Raw genomic sequence first — 21299 nt, 5'->3', positions numbered from 1 at the left:
ATGAGTTGTTCATTTCAGAAAAGTTAAGCAGAAGGAAATTTGAAATCTACTCTTTTGCGACCCATTATAAAATACCTCATCAATGATCATCAATGGATGATCACCAATAAGGTGGAAAATTGATGACAAACTTTATCACAGATGGATCAAGATGTAAAACCTGAACCCACAAATTATCCTTAACAGTACTAAAAATGGGCAACCATGTTAAGGTGTGATACAATATAAAATACGTTAACATTATTCACATAATGTTTTCACCAAAAATAAATGGAATCTGAATTAAATCAAGCTTCTAGATCTGCACGTCCAATATAGTGAGCTGCTAGCCACAAGCCTGAATTCAGATGTGTTTGTGAAGTATACACATTTTCATTTCTATCGGACAGTGCTCTAGATCTGGCAGTATTACACAAAACAGAGGTAGAGAAGAACAAATTAAATGATACCACAAATAATCAAATCAGTAACAAATTAAAGGTCACAAATTTTTTAAACAGGAGAGGAAGGTATGGGGAAACTCAAGACTTCAAGACATCTAAGGGGCAATTAATCAAATGCATATGTAGGCATGGACTGGATCTTGATCTGAATAAAGCAAGTTATTAAAAAAAAAAGTCTGAAATAATAAAGAAATCTAAACATGGATTGAATATTTGATGGTATTAAGGAATTATTGTGAGTTTCTTTATGTGATAAGAGCAGTGTGGTTTACATTTTCTTAAAAGTTCTTATCTGCTGGATATATGAAGTCTTAGAATTATTCTAATGAAATTTAAAAGAAAACCAATAAAATAGATGAAAACATGATTAAATACTGGTATTTAACAAGGTGAGATGTACTTACAAATTCATTAAATTTCTCTACTTTTGTGTTAGTAAATTTCCATGACAGTTAAAAAAAAAGTATCATGAAAAACTCTTGACTTCATTTTATAACGCAGCCATTTTACAGATGCCAAAGTTTCATACATGTGTTTTCTTGTACTTTGGATATAGGACAAATAGGTATGAAAATTTCTTAAGTATTCTCCAATTACAACTGTTCCATGAATCTTCAATGTCAAGGATTACAAGGTTCTTTAACTTCCAGTATTTTTCCATCCCTATCCAGTATGGTTGGGATTTTTAAAAATAGTTAGCATTTAAGGGAAGAAGTGTTTACAAATTACACAATACTTTTATTCCAGAATGAGAGCTATTTACAAATAGAGCCACTGAGAAACAGTAACCAAACACTCAAAATCGTCTAAAAAGCTGTCAAGGAGCACCTGGGTGGCTCAGTTGGTTAAGCATCCAACTACCGTTTTTGGCTCAGGTTATGATCTCAGGGTTGTAAGATGAAGCCCCAAAGGCCATCTGCTCTGTGCTCAGGGGAGGAGTCTACTTCAGATTTTCCCCTTTTCTCTCCAGCCCCACACTTCTCTAAAATAAAAAAAGAAGGTGCCTGGGTGAGTCGGTTAATAAGCGTCTGTCTTCAACTCAGATCATGATCCCAAGGTCCTGGAATGGAGCCCTAAATCTGGCTCCCTGCTCAGCTGGAAGCCTACTTCTCCCTGCTGCTCCCCCTTCTCGTGCTGTGTCAAATAAAAAAATTAAAAACTAAAACTTTAAAATAACATCTTTTAAAAAAGAGAGCTGCTCCTGGTATTAAGAATAATGCTGTTTACTCCAAGAATGGAGCTGTCACTTATTTAAAAACAAAAACAGAAACAGCTGAAACTTTACAATAAATCATGTTATGTAGGAAGTATTTATTAAATGCTACAATCATGAAATGCTTAAGTTCTGTGTAGTACTGTAAGTAAACACCAACATGGAAACACTTAAGGGGAAAAAAATTCACAGCATCCTGAAGAGAAAGCCAGGTAGAAAATAAAACATTTAAGGTGGGATTCAAGTTGAACACTATGCATTTTAAAAAAAGAAAAAGAAAAACAACAACGGGGCGCCTGGGTGGCTCAGTGGGTTAGAGCCTCTGCTTTCGGCTCAGGTCATTATCTCGGGCTCCTGGGATCAAGCCTCACATCAGGCCCTCTGTCTCTGCCTACTTGTGATCTCTGTCAAATAAATAAATAAAATCTTAAAAAAAAGATAAGCTATATAAAATTAACTATGATTCTGACAGCAAATCTTAGCAGTCAAAATTATTCATGGAGATTAAATTCTACAATCTTCAGGAACATCTTTTGTACTCTAAGCTCAGACCTCATTCTCAAATATCTGAACATGGTAGATCAGGAGACCCCTAACTGGTGTAACTAAGACCAAAAAAGAAAACCAGCTGGTACTGCTAATGCTAAAACATACGTAACACTAAGCATCTTTTATTGAGCGTGACATGCTAGACTTACACTAGAAGCTTCTCATGAAACATCCTAATTAATCCAAATTCTTGGTAACACCAAAATAACAGTATTATCTTAGGTAAGAGCAGATAACAGACTGAAGGTGCCTGGGTGGCTCAGTGGTTTAAGTGTCTGCCTTCAGCATTGGTCATGATCCTAGGGTCCTGGGATGGAGGAGCCAGCATTGGGCTTCCTGTTCCACACAAAACCTGCTTCCCCCTCTCCCACTCTCCCTACATCTCTCTGCCAAATAAATAAAATTTCTGGAGGTGGGCATGGAGAACAGGTAATAGAGTGACATACTATACCTCCATTTTAACAGATGAGAAGGCTCAGCCAAGTTATGCAGACTGCCAAAAAACACAGTTGTGCCAAGCAATCTGACTCCACAGCCCATGAGTGACTAAGCCATATTGCCTTTGCCCCTTCTACTGTGAGCAAGAGGACAGCTATTTAGGGCAGCCACTATACCTTATGTAATGTCATTCCTATTCTCCTGACCTAACTCGAGACCACCAATTGGTTACCCAGTCTCTGCTATACAGAAAGGAGTAAAATCCTTATTTAACCAATTAGAACTATAAACATTTTTTTCAACTTAGCTTAATGGAAAGGGAGAAAAACAGAAGCATGAACAGAAAAACTCTTATCTGAATTAAACAGTCAACGAAGAAATCCAACCCAGATCTTACCTAAAACCTGGCCAGCAATCATTCTGCCATCCTCTCCTGCCACAGCAGCCCGGGCATTTCTCTCATTAACGTACTGAACAAAGGCAAAGCCCTTATGAACAGAGCAACCCACAATTTTGCCGTATTTTGAAAAGATCGCCTCCACATCAGATTTCTTGACCACAAGAGTATTGAGATTCCCAATGAATACACGGGAGTTCATGGAGCGAGGATCTGTCTTGTTGGTGACATTGCTGGCCATTTTCTTTGATGTTAAGGTTCTTCACAAAGCTGAAAAACTGGATGGAAAAAAAAGTATTCAGGTTAAAAAAAGAGATTAGAAACAAAATACTCCTTGATAAAACTTTCTACTCTTTATTTTGAACACTGTGACTAGAGTATCAGTCAACTTAATCGGCTCTCACAGAGGAAAGTGTATTACTATTTTAGAGAGGAGAGCTCCTGAATATATGCACCCTTATACAAATTCAGTTCCACCTTCCCTAGTCTATTCCAGCAGTGCCAGATTATCATTTCAAGGGACCAAGGGTTGGGGGCGGGGGCGTGCTCTTCAAAGACAACTAGCAACACAATTAAGGGCATTATTCATTTCAAGTGAGCCCTCTCTGTTCTTAAGCCCTCAAGTAAATTAGAATACCTTAAACTCTTTTACTATCAACTTCTCATAAATTTCCTAACCATTTCCTGCCATCTATCAAGAACTCCATCTTCTTACACATTGCTATTATTAAAATGAGTCTCACCTATTCCAAAAATATACAAAACTCTGCCCACAAACCATTCTTTAGCTAGATAAATGTGGGCAACAGACCCTTTCCCCTTCAAATATAATTAACTTTATTATACTAAGGCAATATATAGACCCAAATCATTCACTCTGGAAATCTTTATTTCCAGGTACATTAAATGATTCATAATACGCCAGAGATATCTTAAGTAACAATACATCATTTTATAGAATGCAATGACTCGATCTGCTTTTTATGTGATGATCTTGAAAATACAGCTGGGATATTTGTAATACTAGATGGTGATGATGATAAAACTAGCACGTATAACACTGCATGAATCAAGAGAGGGCCAGGAGAACTAGAAAGAGTACCACTTTCCTCAGACTGTTTCAAAACAAAAATTATCTTTAAAAAAAAAAAAAAAAAGGTATATGAAGGTTCAGTCACATTATAATTACAAGGAGATTCATGTTCTATCACCTTAGGTTTTTTCAAGTAGAAACATTTTGACATTCTTTTAGGGTTTGTATCTGCTGCCCCTTCCCACTCCAACTACCAAACTTAAAACAGTTTAAGATGGTCCCACATTAGATTCAGAGGACCATTCTTAAGATTAATTTATTTTCCATTCATTCCTTTGAAACTCACATCAGATGAGTATTAGCATGTTATTTTTCCAATCCCCGGAAGAATGACAAACTAGTTCATGGATTACATAAAAATATCTTCTATATATGCATATATGTGTGCAACAAAACAGGTAGCATAAGATAATTTATATAGATCACTAATATTCTGATCCTTAAAATACTACTCATTTCACAAGTAGTACTGATTTTTAAAGCTGTAACAACCGCTTTTCCCTCCTAGCCTTTCTAAAATTAAGAAAGTCTTTACTTGATTTTGGTTTCTGAATTACAGCTTTATAAGCAACAGTTAATTTTTCTTAGACTAAGCAGTAAGAATTTACCAAACAATGGCACAGAGTCACCAACACTCTTTCAACTCTGAGTCCCAGAAAGCCTCCTCAGAACACCAAAAACAGAAACCTACGAAAGGACTTAGTGGTTTCAAATATTACTGCTGGTTATTAAGGTTTGCTATTAATGTAAGAAGGGAGAACTCAAGCCAGTTTTCTACAATTATTTTCACAAAAAATAAACATGTTCTACACATTATAGTAAATAACAGTAACTAAAAGGAAAAATCTTCCTAGATTTAATTAACAATTACCTGCTGGGGAAAGAATGGTTCTTTCTACATGCCATCAGCATACTGAACAAGACTGTAGAACAAACTGACAATAATGTCCCCTTCAAATATACTCCTTGGAACCAAAGAAGTCGATTTAAATGGTTATTTTCTCACTTTTTACAAAGGTGGTACACATAGCTAGAACCAATCTAGAACTAGACACTTGATTACATAAAAAGAATGCCTGAGGATATTAAGGATTAAAACCCATGGAACTCCACATTTGAAAAGGCTGATAAAGAAACATCCAGATACACAAGTAAAAAGGTGCTAACGATGATTGCCATCTCCAAATTTAAGTATATAATTTTATCTATTTTCTCCAATTGTATGTGGTTACTAAATTTGCTACAAGAATCCTGAGTTGTTAACAGAAAAGTAATAATGACCTCAACCTCAAAAGCTTGGCTAAAGGATTTAATGCACATACTAAGGATTTAATCAAGGTATGAGCAACAGTAAAGACAAGTGAACCCACAAAGGTCCATTAATCCTGTTCCAAGGAACACATCTTCTAAAGAATAAATTACTACAAATTAATACATTTTTTCCACTGGACATTTACTGAGTATCTGGTAAGTACTAGGTACCAAGGCTACTTCAGAGGAAAAACATGAAGAGCACGATTCCTCACAGTTTACACTCTAATGATACCATTGTTTAAAAAAACTATTGAAGGGACGCCTGGGTGGCTCAGTTGGTTGAGCGGCTGCCTTCGGCTCAGGTCATGATCCCGACGTCCTGGGATCGAGTCCCACATCGGGCTCCTTGTTCTGTGGGAAGCCTGCTTCTCCCTCTGCCACTCTGTCTGCCTGTGCTCTCTCTCTGACAAATAAATAAATAAAATCTTAAAGAAAAAACATTAAAAAAAAAAAAAAAACTATTGAAGAGGGAATGTATTTCCCAAAATTTTACAAATAACCAAATGAACTCAGGTCACATTTCACCCTACCTCTGAAATCTGTTTGGGGGTGGGGGTGGATATAAAATGTCAGTATCCAAAAATGCAAAGAAACTAAAGCAGAGGGGAACCCCTAGATTTCCTAGAACAAAACAACATCATCATAGTTTTTCAACCTTTCTGAATCCCCATATAAAAGAAACTAGATAAACTTGGGTGCCCAGGTACCCCAATCAAAATGCCATAAAGCAAGCTGGTAAAGGGAAGCCAATAGCCCACATATGCATGGTTATCTACCACTGCAGGAGAACCAGAAAGACCTAGAAATGGAAGAATCCCCAAATACCCATTTAGTGGAAAGCCAAGGGAGCCAATTTTAAGAAAAGCAGTTGAAACCGGAAGGGTATTTCCCTGCTGCAAGAATGCATGAGTACAAGGTACTGTAACAAAAATGTCTCAAGATGCCAGAGTGGCTTAGTCTCCACAATCTCAAAACTAACTCAGAGCCCCATGTGCAGCATTCCATTCTTTAAACCTTTCCACCCCCCGAAGTTACTACTATTCGTTGTAGTCACCACTTTAAAAAATTTTTTTGTGTGAGAGCGCGAGTGGGTGCGAGGGGCAGAAGACAACTCCCTGCTGAGCAGGGAGTCAGATGTGGGGCTCCATCCAAGAACCCCCGGAATCATCACCTGAGCCGAAGGCAGACACTTAACCAACTGAGCCACCTAGGCACCCCCTTAAATTCGAATTTATTGCTTGAAGAATACAGGGTATTTGTCCTGAAGTTTCCAGTCTGGATTTTCCACAATTTCATACTCCACACACTTTTATTTTTTGCTTTTTACCTTACATAGCTCTGCAGCACATTACATTCTAAACTCATTTTTAATTTTTAACAATTTGGTATTCTTATTACCAGCAACTGCAGTCTTGATCCATAAATCACTTTAGGGGCACCCAGCTGCCTCAGTAAGAACGTATGACTCTTGAATCTCAGGGCTGTGAGTCTGAGCTCCAGGTTATGAGTAAAGATTACTATATAAAAAAATAAATACCTGCAAATCACTTTCAATAATGTGGGAATTGTGATCAAATGTTTTAAGTCAGTGGGTGCCTGGGTGGCTCAGTTGGTTGAGTGTCTTTTTTTTTTTTTTTTTTTTTAAAGATTTTATTTATTTATTTGTCAGAGAGAGAGCGAGTGAGAGCGAGCACAGGCAGACAGAGTGGAAGGCAGAGGCAGAGGGAGAAGCAGGCTCCCTGCGGAACAAGGAGCCTGATGTGGGACTCGATCCCAGGACGCCGGGATCACGACCTGAGCCGAAGGCAGCTGCTTAACCAACTGAGCCACCCAGGCGTCCCTGGTTGAGTGTCTTGACTCTTAGTTTCAGCTCTGGTCATGACCTTGTGGATCTTGTGGGATCGACTTCCCTAACTCAGCGCTTAGGGGGAGTGTGCTTGGGATTCTCTCTCTTCCTTCTCTCCCTGTGCATGTATAAGCAAGCTGTCTCTACAACAGACAAATTCTTAATTTCCTCACAGATGAAATTAGTCCAGTCACATCCTTTTTAAAGTTTTCTCAGAGAAAATGTTTTTTAAAGTTTTTGTTAATTCCAGTTAATATATAGTGTTATAGTTTCAGGTGTTAATAGAAAAACCCTTTTCTAAAGGTTTATGTAGTTTAGTTACGTAGTATACGTAATCTCTATACCCAATGTGGGACCTCAACTCAGCCCAGAGATCAAGTTGCCTTTTCTACCAACTGAGCCAATCAGATTCCCTAAGGGGGAAAAAAATGTCAAATTCATTCTTTTTAAACATCCAAGTAAAGAAAAGTACACAGAATAAAAAAAATTTCTTTCCTAAAATTGGTTTCAAAGAATAATATCAAGAGAGTAAATTTCTGGGGCACATGGGTGGCTCAGTCAGTTAGGCTTCCGACTCTGATTTCAGCTCAGGTCATGTTCTCAGGATTGTGGAATCCAGCCCCATGTCTGGCTCCACACTGGGTGTTCAGTCTACTAGAAATTGTCTCTCCCTCTCCCACTGGCCCTCTCCAACTCATTCTCTCTCTCTCTCAAAAATAAAACAAAAAACCCTCTATAAATCTTAAAAAAAAAAGGGGGGGTAGATTTCTGAAATGTTATGTTCCATGGAAACTGTGCTTCCAATTAACTACGGATGATCAAGTGGATCTGGTTTCCAGAAAAGCAGAATTTGAACAAAATAAAATGAAAATGTTAAAATGGAATGATATCAACATTTTCCTTAAGGTTCTTTGGGTGGTAGCACTCAAAACTGTAGTCCCTGGGTACATACGGACACAGGTTATGTATTTTATATTTATATTTATATATACATATATTTCCATCCCACCTTTTTAAAAAAACATGGGGCATGAACTCATAACCCTGACATCAAGATTTGAACTGAACTAAACAGCTGGACGCCTAACTAAGCCACCCATGCGCCCCTTATCCCGTGATTTTTACCATCAAAGGATCGCTAAGGCATGTCTTATCTGGTTAACGAATCAAAACTAAGAATACTCAGTTACCTTTATTGCCATATTAGACCAAAGGATCTATGCATCTAATCACAGACTTTATGTTAAAGCAATAAAACCAAGAGATTTTCAGGGTGCCTGCGTGGTTGAGGTGGTTAAGTGCCTTCACCTGGAATTAAATCCCACAGTGGGCTCCTTGCTCAGCAGGGAGCCTACTTCTCACTCTGCTTGTTCATTCTGCATTCTGACAGGTTATTTTTTTTTAAAGAAATGTTTCTATTTCCATTTCTGACATTCTATTTATATCCTAAAACCAACAAATAAATAAAACAAAATCTGCATCTGCTCAGAATGCAAGCAAACCTCTCAAAATTTTATTTTTAACTGTTCATTCTGAAGATCATGCTATCCTGATTCTTTGCCCTCTTGAGACAAACCTATCTTGGATTTTCAATCTAGCTAAAAGGTTAGAAACTGTAACAAGTACTCCGTTTCTCTTAAGTCAGCATTAAATCTCACGTAAATTCTGCTGGGAAAAGGTGCAGTAAGGTGGGAGAGGCAAATTGCACTATAATTACGAGTGGTACAGAACTGAAATAGTCCAAAACTACGTTTTAATGGGGCCAAAATCAACTTATAACTAGAATTAAGCATTTAGCTTCCTTGCCTTTATCTGCAGGGCAGTTTAACTCCACCTTTAGTGGAAACTGACTGAAAAGATGAAGTATTTGACAACACAGTGCCACTATTCAGACTGTGTTCATTATATTTAGGCACATTTACTACAAACAAAAAACCCATCAGAGAAAATAGGTAGTACACCCAAGATGTTTCTACTGAAATTTCAGCCAATGCTCTACCTGCTCAGCCTATTCACCTAGGCTACTCACAGTTATACTTACTCATATCACATTATCTATTAACCCAGAAAGAAAAAATTCAAACACAACATCTGTATAGCTTATGAAATGTCAAAATCATACTAATAGAAAACAAGGGAAATAACCTGCCTCAGACAAGAAAACACAGAAAACTACCTCAGAATTTTTATTTCTACCCCTTAACTAGCCTATACATTCAATCTGAATCAAATGCAACTATCAAATGACTGTTACTTCCCAACTTTCTGTGAATACAGAAAAGCAAAATATCACTAGATGGCAGCAACGAGTTGGCAATTTTTTAAAAAAGATAACTAAATCTAGAGTCCAAGTTTTTCTATTTCATACTGCCTCTCAACGTTTCTCAGTACTTTTTGGATACTATAAAATTCCCCTTCTACTTAAAGCATCGTCATCTGAACTAAGTTATTTGTCTTTAACAAACTTAAGTTCCTATTTTGCCCATTTACATTCACTTTACTCTATCTGGCCCTCATTTGTTCTCTACCTATGTTTATCTTTAGTGCATTCCATCAATTATTTCCCTCTGGCTAACAATGAACTGTCCATGTGCCTGCAAAAACAACAGTGTACTTTAATCTGCTCCACCCCCAGAACTTTTTTTCTTCAAAACAGGTATAATCTCAAGGTCAAGAATACTAACACTGATTAAATAGCTTATGTTGGTACTTTTAAGGACCTTTTCAGGACACAAAAACCTAAGTGGGCCCCTTTTATTTTTACTTATTTGTTCTTCTACTTAGGTTCCATACCCAGCATGGAGCCCAACACAGGCCTTGAATTAATGATCCCAAGATCAAGACCTGAGGTGAGATCAAGAGTCAAGACACTTAGCCAACTGAACAAGGTTCCCACAAAGCTGGTCATTTTTTTTGATAAGCTATTCCAACTGTTATGCCTAAGAATTAAAACTAAGAGAATATTCAAGATACTACAAATTACAGAGAAAAATAAGTAATTAAATAAATGGTAGCCCGTAACTATTAAAAACCAAAGAAACTCTCAAAAAATATAATTCAATAACCAAAATAAATTATAGATGGATCAAAACTTAAGTAAAAACTTACATATACAGTTGCCAAACCTGAACAACAGAAAACATGCAAATGCCCCAACAAATATGAACAGGAAAAAATGGTCAGGAAATGCAGAACAAATAGATCATAGACACGAAAAATTTTAATTTAAGGAATAATTTAGACAGGGGCCCCTGGGTGGCTCAGTCGTTCAGTGTCTGTCTTCAGCTCAGGTTGTGATCCCAGGGTCCTTGGATGGAGCCCCACATTTGACTCCCTGCTCAGTGGGAAGCCTGCTTCTCCCTCTCCCATCCCCCCTGCTTGTGTTCCCACTCTTGCTGCGTCTGTCAAATAATAAAATCTTTAAAAATAAAAAAGTAATTTAAAAAATAAGAGAAATATAGTAATTCAGGTAACTGTCGATGTACGCTAAAATCACTAGAAAAAAGTATAAAGCTTTTCTGCCCAAAAGGGGTAGAAAACAAGATTTATATGATCTCAAATTACCCAAAATACGGATTATAAAAAATGTGCTTTTGAAATGGAAAATAAATGCCACCACTTAAACCAACTGATCTGACATTACATGCCTCCTGTGACAAAAATAAGAAAAACACATCACCTGTGCAATATCCTTGGTAAATATCTGAACCTGCACATAGGGAAATACATACAAAGTAGAAACCTTTTCTAAATTAAGAAAGCAATGGGTGAACCACTGAACCTTGACTGAACTGACTGCAAACATTTTTGGTGACAGGGTATTTTATTATGGACTGTATACACGAGAATATTGAATCAGTGTTACTAATTTTCACTGGCTTGGTAATTTCGTTAAAATAGATTATCTTTTTTCTTAAAGGAGATGCAGGCATCTTCAAGTTCTTAAGTGAAATATCATGCCTAAAACTATTCAAGGGCAAAACAAAACAAACCACCATCATATGGAGAGCAAACATAGCAATCTACACAGCAGCTACCAGAACAAGGCTGGAACATGGATGGTTTATTTTACATATGTAGTATTACCTGTTCCAAAGTTTTTTAAAGCTCCTATAACAACAAACAGAAAAAAGATGTACACCAGGTCTCACATTTTAAGAAATTCCCAGAATGTAGTATTTTCTATCAGATTTGCTAATTTAAGAATGATCATCCCATGGGGTGAAAAAATACGGCACTCCCACTACTATAACTAAGTAAACAAACAAGACGTAAACCAGTACATATTTCTCTAGGTTCCTTTGAAAATTCTTAAAAAGTGCCAAACAACGGCTGGGCCTACGTACTTGCATTTAGCAATTGGTAATGTTAAATTTCAGGTTATCCTATGTTTGGAATTGAAAACTCTTGAGCATCTGTAAGCTCTGTAAATCCCTTTTAATAAAAAACACTACATAGCCACTTAAAACATATTGTAGAAAACTAAGTGAAGAATGTTTACAATACACTCTAAAACTATATATGGTAGGCTCCATACTGCTAAAAATTCATCAAAAATATAGGTGTATAGGTTTAAGATAGAAATGAACCAAAACACCAAAATATTAAATAGTGCTCAAGAAAAATAGTTTTACATATGTATTTCCTTCAAGGATCCCTTAATAAGCATTTTTATAGAAGACTGTTCCTAACCAAGTATAAATGGGTAATATAATGACAAAAAAAAATTTTTTTTAAGGTTTTATTTATCTGACACAGAGAGAGGGATCACAAGTAGGCAGAGGCAGGCAGAGAGAGAGAGGAGGAAGCAGGCTCCCCCAATGAGCAGAGAGCCTGATGCAGGGCTCAATGCGGGGCTCAATCCCAGACCCGAGCCAAGGCAGAGGCTTTAACCCACTAAGCCACCCAGGCACCCCGACAAAAATTTTTAAGTGAAGGTCTTTAAATAAACAAATAAAATCTTAAAAAAAAAAAAAATTCCCAGAATCTTTAAAGAGGGAAAAACCAAATCATATAGTTCAACCACCCTGCAGTTCTTCCAAGGATGTTAAAATCCCCTTACAACATCCTTGCTCACTAATAATCTAGCCTCTTGGGGCGCCTGGATGGCTCAGTCATTGAAAGCATATGCCTTTGGAGCAGGTCATGATCCTAGGGTTGTGGTATAGAGCCCATCATCAGGCTCCCTGCTCCACAAGAAGTCTGCTTCTTGTCTCCCACTATTTGTGTTCCTTCTATCACTGTGTATGTCTGTCAAATAAATAAAATCTTTAAAAAATAATAATTTAGTCTCTTGAGAACTGCCACCAAAATGAAGGAAATCATGTTGTTCAATTCTAAAACTTAACTGCCTTTTAATGAATTTCTTTAGTTCTCTCCTTCAATGCCAAATACCATTAAAATTAGTTTTCTGTAACCTAAAATGATCTTATTCAAACTACTCCCTATCCTCACCACCTTCCATGAAAATAAAACTGGTGCCTTGTAACAAATATAATTTAATCTGTCAATGTCCCTTTGAACATAGGACCAGTCCAAATTTGATTGCTCTTTCAAGAATGGAACACACTCTGGATGCTATTCAGATGCTACTGTTTCTGGTAACTTTTGCATTGTTAACACATGCAGAATTCACTAAGTACACCCCCTAATTCTTAACATTTATTAAAATAATGCTAACTTCCCATATTGGGACAACTTTGTTAGTTTTCTTTACATTTAGTAAAGAGCTTTACATTTCAAATACCATTTCATCCTCTACCTAGCTCCAGCCTGAAGTTTCAAATTTTATTTTAAGTATTTTATTAACAACCTTACAATTATGTATTCTTCACTGATTTGTTCACCATACTGAGTCTTGACCTCATCATTTTAAAAAGTTTAACACAATTTTCCTTCAAAAATTTTTTCATGTTATGTACTAGTTTCAAACAATGACAACCAACAAAGTCAGTCCCAACTGGTAAGTCCTTTTGCGTATTTCCTCTCTACTGAAAAGCTCTACTCTGGTTTAGTCCTGAGCAGGACCTTAGTTAGTAACTCAAAAACCTTCAAAACAAAATTTAGGTAAAGCCTCTTTGAAAAAAATAATTTTAAACCTCAAAGGAAAATACCTACCCCCACAAATTCAAGCCATACCCACCATGACCAAACTTTGCTTAAAATAGTGACTAATGCGAACTTCCTAAATAGAACATAACAATTCAGGGCGCCTGGGTGGCTCAGTGGGTTAAAGCCTCTGCCTTCAGCTCAGGTCATGATCCCAGGGTCCTAGGATTGAGCCCCACATTGGGTTCTCTGCTCAGTGAGGAGCCTGCTCCCATCCCACCCCCACCTGCCTCTCTGCCTACTTGTGATCTCTGCCAAATAAGTAAAATAAAAAATCTTTAAAAAAAATTTTTTTTTCAACACATCACCACACTAAAGTACAAAAACAAAAAACTAAAAAGAAAAAAAAAAAGGAAGACAAAAACAAAAAAACACTTGATGTCTGCAATACACATACTCACAATTCAAGTTCTTAATGTATACAAACATGCATGAAAATAGTAATACAACCTAATGATTTAAGAGCTGAGACTTTGGGGTCAAGCAGACTTGTTTCAATTTTAAGCTCAACCCCTCTGAACAGTGTACACTACCCTCTGGGAAGCCAATCCCTTCAAAAAACAGACTCCAACTGTAAAATGAGTATCATTGACAGTACTTGTCTCACAGGCATAAATGAAGTACAGAAAACACTGAAATGGTACCTGGCACATATCAAGTATTGCTGCTGCAGCTATTACTATATCATTTACTAGTACTGGTAAATACCAACAAAAAAATGGGCCAAGGATGCATACAGGTTATTCACAAATACTACTAAAGATCCAGAGATTTTTTTAAAAAATTCAACATCACTGTTAACAGAAATACAAATTAAACCAATTATCATACTTCACTTACCAAACAAGGATAAACATTTTAAAATAGTAATTTTTACATATTATTTCTATGAATTGGTACCATACTTCCACAGATAATTGGACTTTTATATGCGACTGGCTAAATCAACTTCAGTTCATCAATCCAAATGAATACAAGCAGCAACAATTATTTTAAAATGACAATGTACTGACACTGAGAGATGTTCAAGATCTTAAGCAACATACATAGTATACAGCTGACCCCTGAACATAAGGAGCTGTGGGCACTAACCTCCCCACTGTGCTGCCAAAAATAAACCCACATGTCACCTGACTCCCCAGAAACTTTACCAGTAACACTTAATACATATTTTGTAGATTATATACTGCATTCTTAACAACAAAAATTGAAATTGTTAAAATCATAAGGAAAATATACTTACAGTACTGTATTTGTTATCTTTAAAAACCCACCTAAGTGGACTCATACAGTTCAAACTGTCAACTGTTACCTAAATTATCTGTAAGTTATCTCAGGATGCAGTAGTATTTTTACGTTTTTTTTTTTTAAGTATTTTTTCCTCAATTTTTCTTCAAGAACCATACTGCTTTCATAATTTTATTTTGCAAAGATAGCTTAATGCTACCTTGAGATTTAATGATTGTGATACACCGCTTGGCCTAGGATCAGCAAAGATTTCTGTAACTCCCTAAACAGAAGTTGGAAAGGTTGAGTGCCTCCCTTCCACCAGATCAATTCAAAAAACCGTAAAATCAAGAAAATGGGCATCTCTAGATCAATTTTCCGCTGGATATTGTGTTTCATAAATTTGGGGTCTCTCATTGTTAGTCCCGACAAATACAATTCTCTAGTCTCTACCTTTATAATCAACTGTCATTATTTAAAAATGTTATTTGTTGGGGTGCCTGGGTGGTTCGGAGGGTTAAGCCTTTGCCTTCAGCTCAGGTCATGATCTCAGGGTGCTGGGACCAAGCCCCGCAGTGGGCTCTCTGCTCAGCAGGGAGCCTGCTTCCCCATCTCCCCACCTGCCTCTCTGCCTACTGCGACCTTTGTCAAATAAATAAAATATTTTTTTTTTAGAAAGAAAAATGTTATTTGTGTGCTTCGGAGGGTTCTATCAGACTTAAGAGGAGGGGGCCGCTGGCTGCCTCGGTTGGTAGAGGACATGACTCTTGATCTTGGAGGTTGTTGCACGTGAAGATTACATAAAAATTAAAAAGGGGAAGTGGTGCCTGGGTGGTTAAGTGCCTGTCTTTGGCTCAGGTTACGACCCCAGAGTTCTGGGATCCAGCCCTGCATCGCACTGGACTCCCTCTCCCTCTGCTTGTGCTCTCTCACAATCTGTCACAAGGAAAAATAAAATCTAAAAAAGAATCCAGCATTTTAGAAGCCCATCATATTTTTAAATTTTTAATTATTTTCATTAACATGCGATTATTTGCCCCAGGGGTACGTCAGGCTTACACACTTCACAGCACTCACCTTATCACATATCCTCCCCAATGCCCATAACCCAACCACCCTCTCCCAGCATCCCCCAGTTTGTTTTGTGAGACTAAGAGTCTCTTTTGGTTTGCCTCCCTCCCCATCCCACCTTGTTCCATTTTTTCCTTCCCTACCCCCCAAACCTCCCACTTGGTCTCTCAAATTTCTCCTATCAGAGAGATCATATGATAATTGTCTTTCTCTGACTTATTTCGCTCGGTGTAATACCCGTTTAGTTCCATCCATGTTGTTGAAAATAAGCCTATCATATTCCTAACCAGAGCAGCCTCTATACAGAACTCCCCTTGACAAACATCTATTTACTTTGGGAACATTTTAAGCCGTTTTAAAACAAGAGGTCCCCAAATCTTCAAGTATCAAACAAGCATCAGAAATATTTATGGGGCACCTGGGGTGGCTCGGTCATTTAAGGGTCTGCCTTAGGTTCAGATCTTGACCCTGGGAGAGATACTCCCTACTCAGCAGGGAGTATGCGTCTCTTCCCCCCCCCCCAGCCCCTCCTCCCACTTGTGTTCTCCTCACTTGCTCATGCTCTCTCAAATAACATCTTAAAAAAAATTCTTTCCCCTTTTCACAGGGGAAGGATTAAGATCAACATTTCAAAATTACTACAGTAAGGTCAATAAATCTCAGCTGGGATATAAAACATCAAGAACATATGCAATATATAAAAATAGTAAGTAAAAAGAAGGGGGCCTGGGTGGCTCAGTGGGTTAAGCCTCTGCCTTCAGCTCAGTTCATGATCTCAGGGTCCTGGGATTCAGCCCCACATCGGGCTCTCTGCTTGGTGGGGAGCCTGCTTCCCCCCGTCTGCCTGTTGCTCTGCCTACTTGTGATCTCTGTCAAATAAAATATAAAATCTTTAAAAAAATAGCAAATAAAAAGATACAAGAAGAACTTACTATTTCTAGTATTAACTAATAATTCTTTTGTGAATGAGAATCCAGTTTAATTTGTATAAACCCCTGGTAAAAGCACGATCATTATTCTTCAGATTCACGCTTTTAAGTTTTAGGGGTCTTAAATCAGAATTTCCTTCAAATGGTTTAGTAAGAATGAAAGAAAATGAAACTGGCAATCTAGGTGGAAGGTATACAGAAATTCATCTACACGGACCTGCAAAATTACGTTTTTAAAATATTACTCTCTTCAGCTATCATTTACCACCGAAAATAGAGTGGTCCTATTATACGAGATGTATCATTTCCCTAAGAGCTGTGATAATTCAAAATACATCTATTTCAGATGCATTTCAGTGACTAGCTTAAGTGGTATAACCATTTACCCATTCTGTTTGAAATCAGGTTTTTTTTTTAAGATTTTATTTATTTATTTGACAGAGAGAAATCACAAGTAGGCAGAGAGGCAGGCAGAGAGAGAGGAAGGGAAGCAGGCTCCCTGCTGAGCAGAGCCCGATGCGGGACTCGATTCCATGATCCCGAGATCATGACCTGAGCCAAAGGCAGGGGCTTAACCCACTGAGCCACCCAGGCGCCCAGTTTTTTTTTAAATAATTTTAATTTTTTAAAATAATTTTTAAAATAATTTTATTTTATTTATTTGACAGACCAAGTAAGCAGAATGTCAGGCAGAGAGAGAAAGAGGGAAGAGGAAGCAGGCTCCCTGCCGATCAGAGCCCCCAATGCCACTCGATCCCAGGACTCTGGGATCATGACCTGAGCCAAAGGCAGAGGCTCAACCCACTGAGCCACCCAGGCGCCCCTGAAATTAGTTGATTCTTACCCTTATTTGTAATTTGGGGAGTTCATTAGTTCAAATCTTACACATAAAATAGTTACTTTTTACATTGTATTATTTCAAATTTACACAAAATGGAGCCACACCATGATCCTCTACTTTCCCCCCAAACACCAAAAACTCTTGCCACAAAGCCCATCAAAATTTCTAAATCACGAGCAAGCGATAAAAAAGGAGTGCAAGTAGTCTAGACCTGTGTTTATCTTTACTGTACCCAGCACAGTTCTAGAAGAGAGCACTGAAATTCTGTATTTCTATGACGCTTCCAGATGATGATAATGATGATGATGATGATGATGATGTTGTTGCTGCTGCTGCTGGAGCACCGACCATATTCTGAATAGCAAAGGTCAATAATACTGACAGAAGATTTAATTATCTTTGAGTTCCAACAAAATATGCTTTTTAAAGTCTACATGGAGACATAGGTTTGGAAAATCAGGATTTTTCACACAATTAATTTACCAAGATAATACTATGCCTTTTTTGTTGTGTGTTATACCCCAGTGGGATCTGGGAAAGCACACAGCTGTCAAATAAAATATATTAGCATTTCTCTAATCATATGCATAATTAGTCATTTAATGTAACAGACTATAAATAACCTCACATCCACTGACATCAAGATTGTCACCAAATGGTCAAACTAATGAAAAAAAATTTCCATAGATTTTTTACATTTCTGAATTATAAATAAAAGATCTTGAACCAGTAGAGGAAATTAATTTGTGTAAGGAAATTATTTTAATAAGAAAATCCAACTTAAATTTACAACATTCTCCATCACTCAGATCTAAGCAGCTAGAACATAGGATTATACCTAAGTCTGAGTATTAACAGTAAAATATACAGAGAGGAATCCCATCTTTTGCTACCCTGACCTCAATTTTATCACCAATGAGAATAAACATGCCAAGTCTTTCAAATTAAAAAAGCAAAACTTCTAATAAAGGAACTTCTCAAAATCCAGAAAGGACCAAGCAAAAAAACATGTAAGCAAAAGTCAATCATCCTTGTGAATAATCCCACAAAAATGAAACACAATTGGAGAATGCCTTTTTCAGCCCCCACAGTAGTATTTTAGGGTCTTAAATATTTTGACAATGATTTTATTTCTAAGTCCTTATCTTTCAAAAATACATACTGAATGATCTAGAGATGAAATATATAAAGGATTTGCTTCAATAACAAAGCTGAGAGGACAGATGCAGGTACGGATGGAACAAGATTACCAAAGACCATTAAAGCTGGACAATTTCATGGAAATTCCACTCCTCTGGGAATTTTTCACAATAAAATGAAAACAGCACCAAATATATACACAGATCTAAAAATAAAATAATTAAGGGAATCTACAAAATTTTATTTGTCAGACTGTTCACAATTATGTATGAAAGGGGAAAATGGGAAGACCGTAAGGGCCCAAAATAGTTCTATTTAAGTAAAATACTGTACAAGAATGTAATATATGTAGCTATTTAAATGTTCAGATTTCTACTAATTTTGTTATGTTCATATGAAGTAAAAAAATTTTTTCCACTTGAATATATGTGCTGTCCGTATAAATGACTTTTTGGAAAGCCTATACATGCATACTCAAGAGAATTTTTTTTTTTAAAGATAAAGTTCTTCCAAATTTTGTCTATAGCCCCATCATAAGAAGCACAACAGCCTATGCTCTCAAATGAAAACCTGATTCCTTCCACCACAGCCAAACCTATCTTAGAGCTGTTTTCAACACACACACACACACACACACACACACAGAGCAAGTTTCCCTCCAACCCTAACAATATTGTTTTACCTGTGTCTTCAAAATATTTCCCTATACCTTTACACAGATGAGAAACTTCTATGTGTGCCAAAGAAAAGACCACAGTACCCAGTGGGGATGGCGAAGCTTAAAGGTCTAAGTGAGTTTGGAAAACATCAGTGAGGCCATATCTTTGAGTTAAGAACCTAAATGAAATGAGAAACCTAAACTTAGGAATGTCTTGGGGAAGAAAACTCTAAGGAAGGCTCTGAGACAGGGCATTCAAGACTCAATAAGTTAATGTGATAGAGCAAAATATACTGTATGTATACAACTAGTAAGGGAGAAGCACAACCAACCATGTAGGATATTTTTAAAAATCACAATGAATTTTTTTAAAGGATTTATGTATTATGTATCACAAGTAGGGAGAGGCAGGCAGAGAGAGAGAGAAGAGAAAGCAAGCTCCCTGCTGAGCAGAGAGGCCAATGCGGGGCTCCATCTCAGGACCCTGGGATCATGACCCAAGCCAGAAGGCAGAGGCTTTAACCCACTGAGCCACCCAGGTTCCCCATCACAGTGAATTTTAACACTGAAAATAGGGAGCTACTGAGTTTCAAGCGGCAAATCCTTAAACAGTATATTTTTCCAACATTACATTTGAGCAGGACCAGTCTAGCTACCACACACCAGTGGGAAGGGGTAAAAGAAACCTAAACCTATCCCAGTAATGCACGAGACAACTGCAGCTTGAAACTGGACCAAACCATGGCAGTGTGATCAATACTTGTATTTTAAAGGAAGCCCTGACAGGATACAAGCCCGAAGGTGAGGTCTAGGAGAAAAAAAAAAGACAAGGATGGCTAAACGAAGTCTCACTCTATGACATAAAAACTGGAGTTTCATTATTGCAACTGGCAACACTGGTTTGAGAACAGCAGGAGCCCCATCTGGGACTTCTAAATTGATATAGTTCACATTCAGGGGTGCAGTCAGCTAGGTAACTAGACAGACTGGCATGTCATTCAAAGTTAAGTCTGATGATGCAAGCAGGAGAATCATTAGCTTGGATGGTATAGAAAATCATCTGACCGAATAAAGTAACACAGGGAGTTTGAGTAAAAAGAGAAATGGGAAGACTGGACACAAGAGTACTCCAATAGAGTGGAAGAATAAGCCAGAAACAGAACAAAAACCTAAAAACTATATAAAAAAAAGGTTTCAAGGAGCAAACTGGGATTTTTTTTTAAAACCACAAATAGTTATTTCTTCAACTAAAACTCACTTTAAAATCTGTTTATTCCCTGAAATATCACATCCAAACATTTTATAAAATTATACCACAAAGCTGCATCTAATTTACTACTTTGCACTCTCCATCATTTTCATTTAAAGTGATTAAGAACTAAATATTTAATATTTTAATGATGGTATTTAGTTGCATAGTCTTTAAATAAAAATAGAAGTCCAGCGTGCCTGGGTGGCTCAGTGGGTTAAGACGCTGCATTCAGCTCAGGTCATGATCTCAGGGTCCTGGGATCAAGTCCCAAATCGGGCTCTCTGCTCAGCGGGGAGCCTGCTTCCCTCTCTCTCTCTCTGCCTACCTGTGATCTCTGTCAAATAAATAAATAAAATCTTAAAAAAAAATTTTTTTTTTCCTAGAAGTCCAGGGACACCTGGGTGGCTCAGTCAGTTGGGCCACTGCCTTTGGCTGAGGTCATGATCCCAGGGTCCTGAGATGGAACCCTGCATTGGGCTCCTGCAAGGAACCTGCTTCTCTCTCTGCCTCTGCCTGCTTGCACGCTCTCTCTCTTTAAAAAAAAAAAAAAAAAAAAGTCATCATCATCAGAAGCAGTTTCTTTTTTTCAGGGGAGGGGTAACTGTACCCCAAATGGATCTGTTTTTCAAAAATACTTCATTATGTCAAGTAAAGAACAGTCAATCTAATATGATTAAGAGTTGAAATCTGGGGACGCCTGGGTGGCTCAGTGGGTTAGGCCGCTGCCTTCGGCTCAGGTCATGGTCTCAGGGTCCTGGGATCGAGTCCCGCATCGGGCTC

The 21299-nt window shown here is 37.5% G+C and overlaps 1 protein-coding gene across 12 annotated transcripts in view; it reads right to left on the bottom strand.

Moving 5' to 3' along the window:
• The window catches only part of HNRNPC (heterogeneous nuclear ribonucleoprotein C), a 55624-nt gene that overhangs the window by 24850 nt on the left and 9475 nt on the right, over positions 1-21299 (bottom strand). For all 12 annotated transcript variants that reach the window (XM_059372394.1, XM_059372392.1, XM_059372395.1 and 9 more), the window contains one exon: positions 3041-3318. In XM_059372394.1, the coding sequence (XP_059228377.1) occupies positions 3041-3281 (241 nt within the window). In that variant the 5' untranslated portion in view covers positions 3282-3318. The remainder of the gene's footprint in view (positions 1-3040; positions 3319-21299) is intronic.

This window comes from Mustela nigripes, chromosome 13, assembly GCF_022355385.1.
Source record: "Mustela nigripes isolate SB6536 chromosome 13, MUSNIG.SB6536, whole genome shotgun sequence".
Taxonomy (NCBI): domain Eukaryota; kingdom Metazoa; phylum Chordata; class Mammalia; order Carnivora; family Mustelidae; genus Mustela; species Mustela nigripes.
The sequence above is the reverse complement of the archived record's forward strand: the minus strand, read 5'-3'. Positions and strand labels throughout refer to the sequence as shown.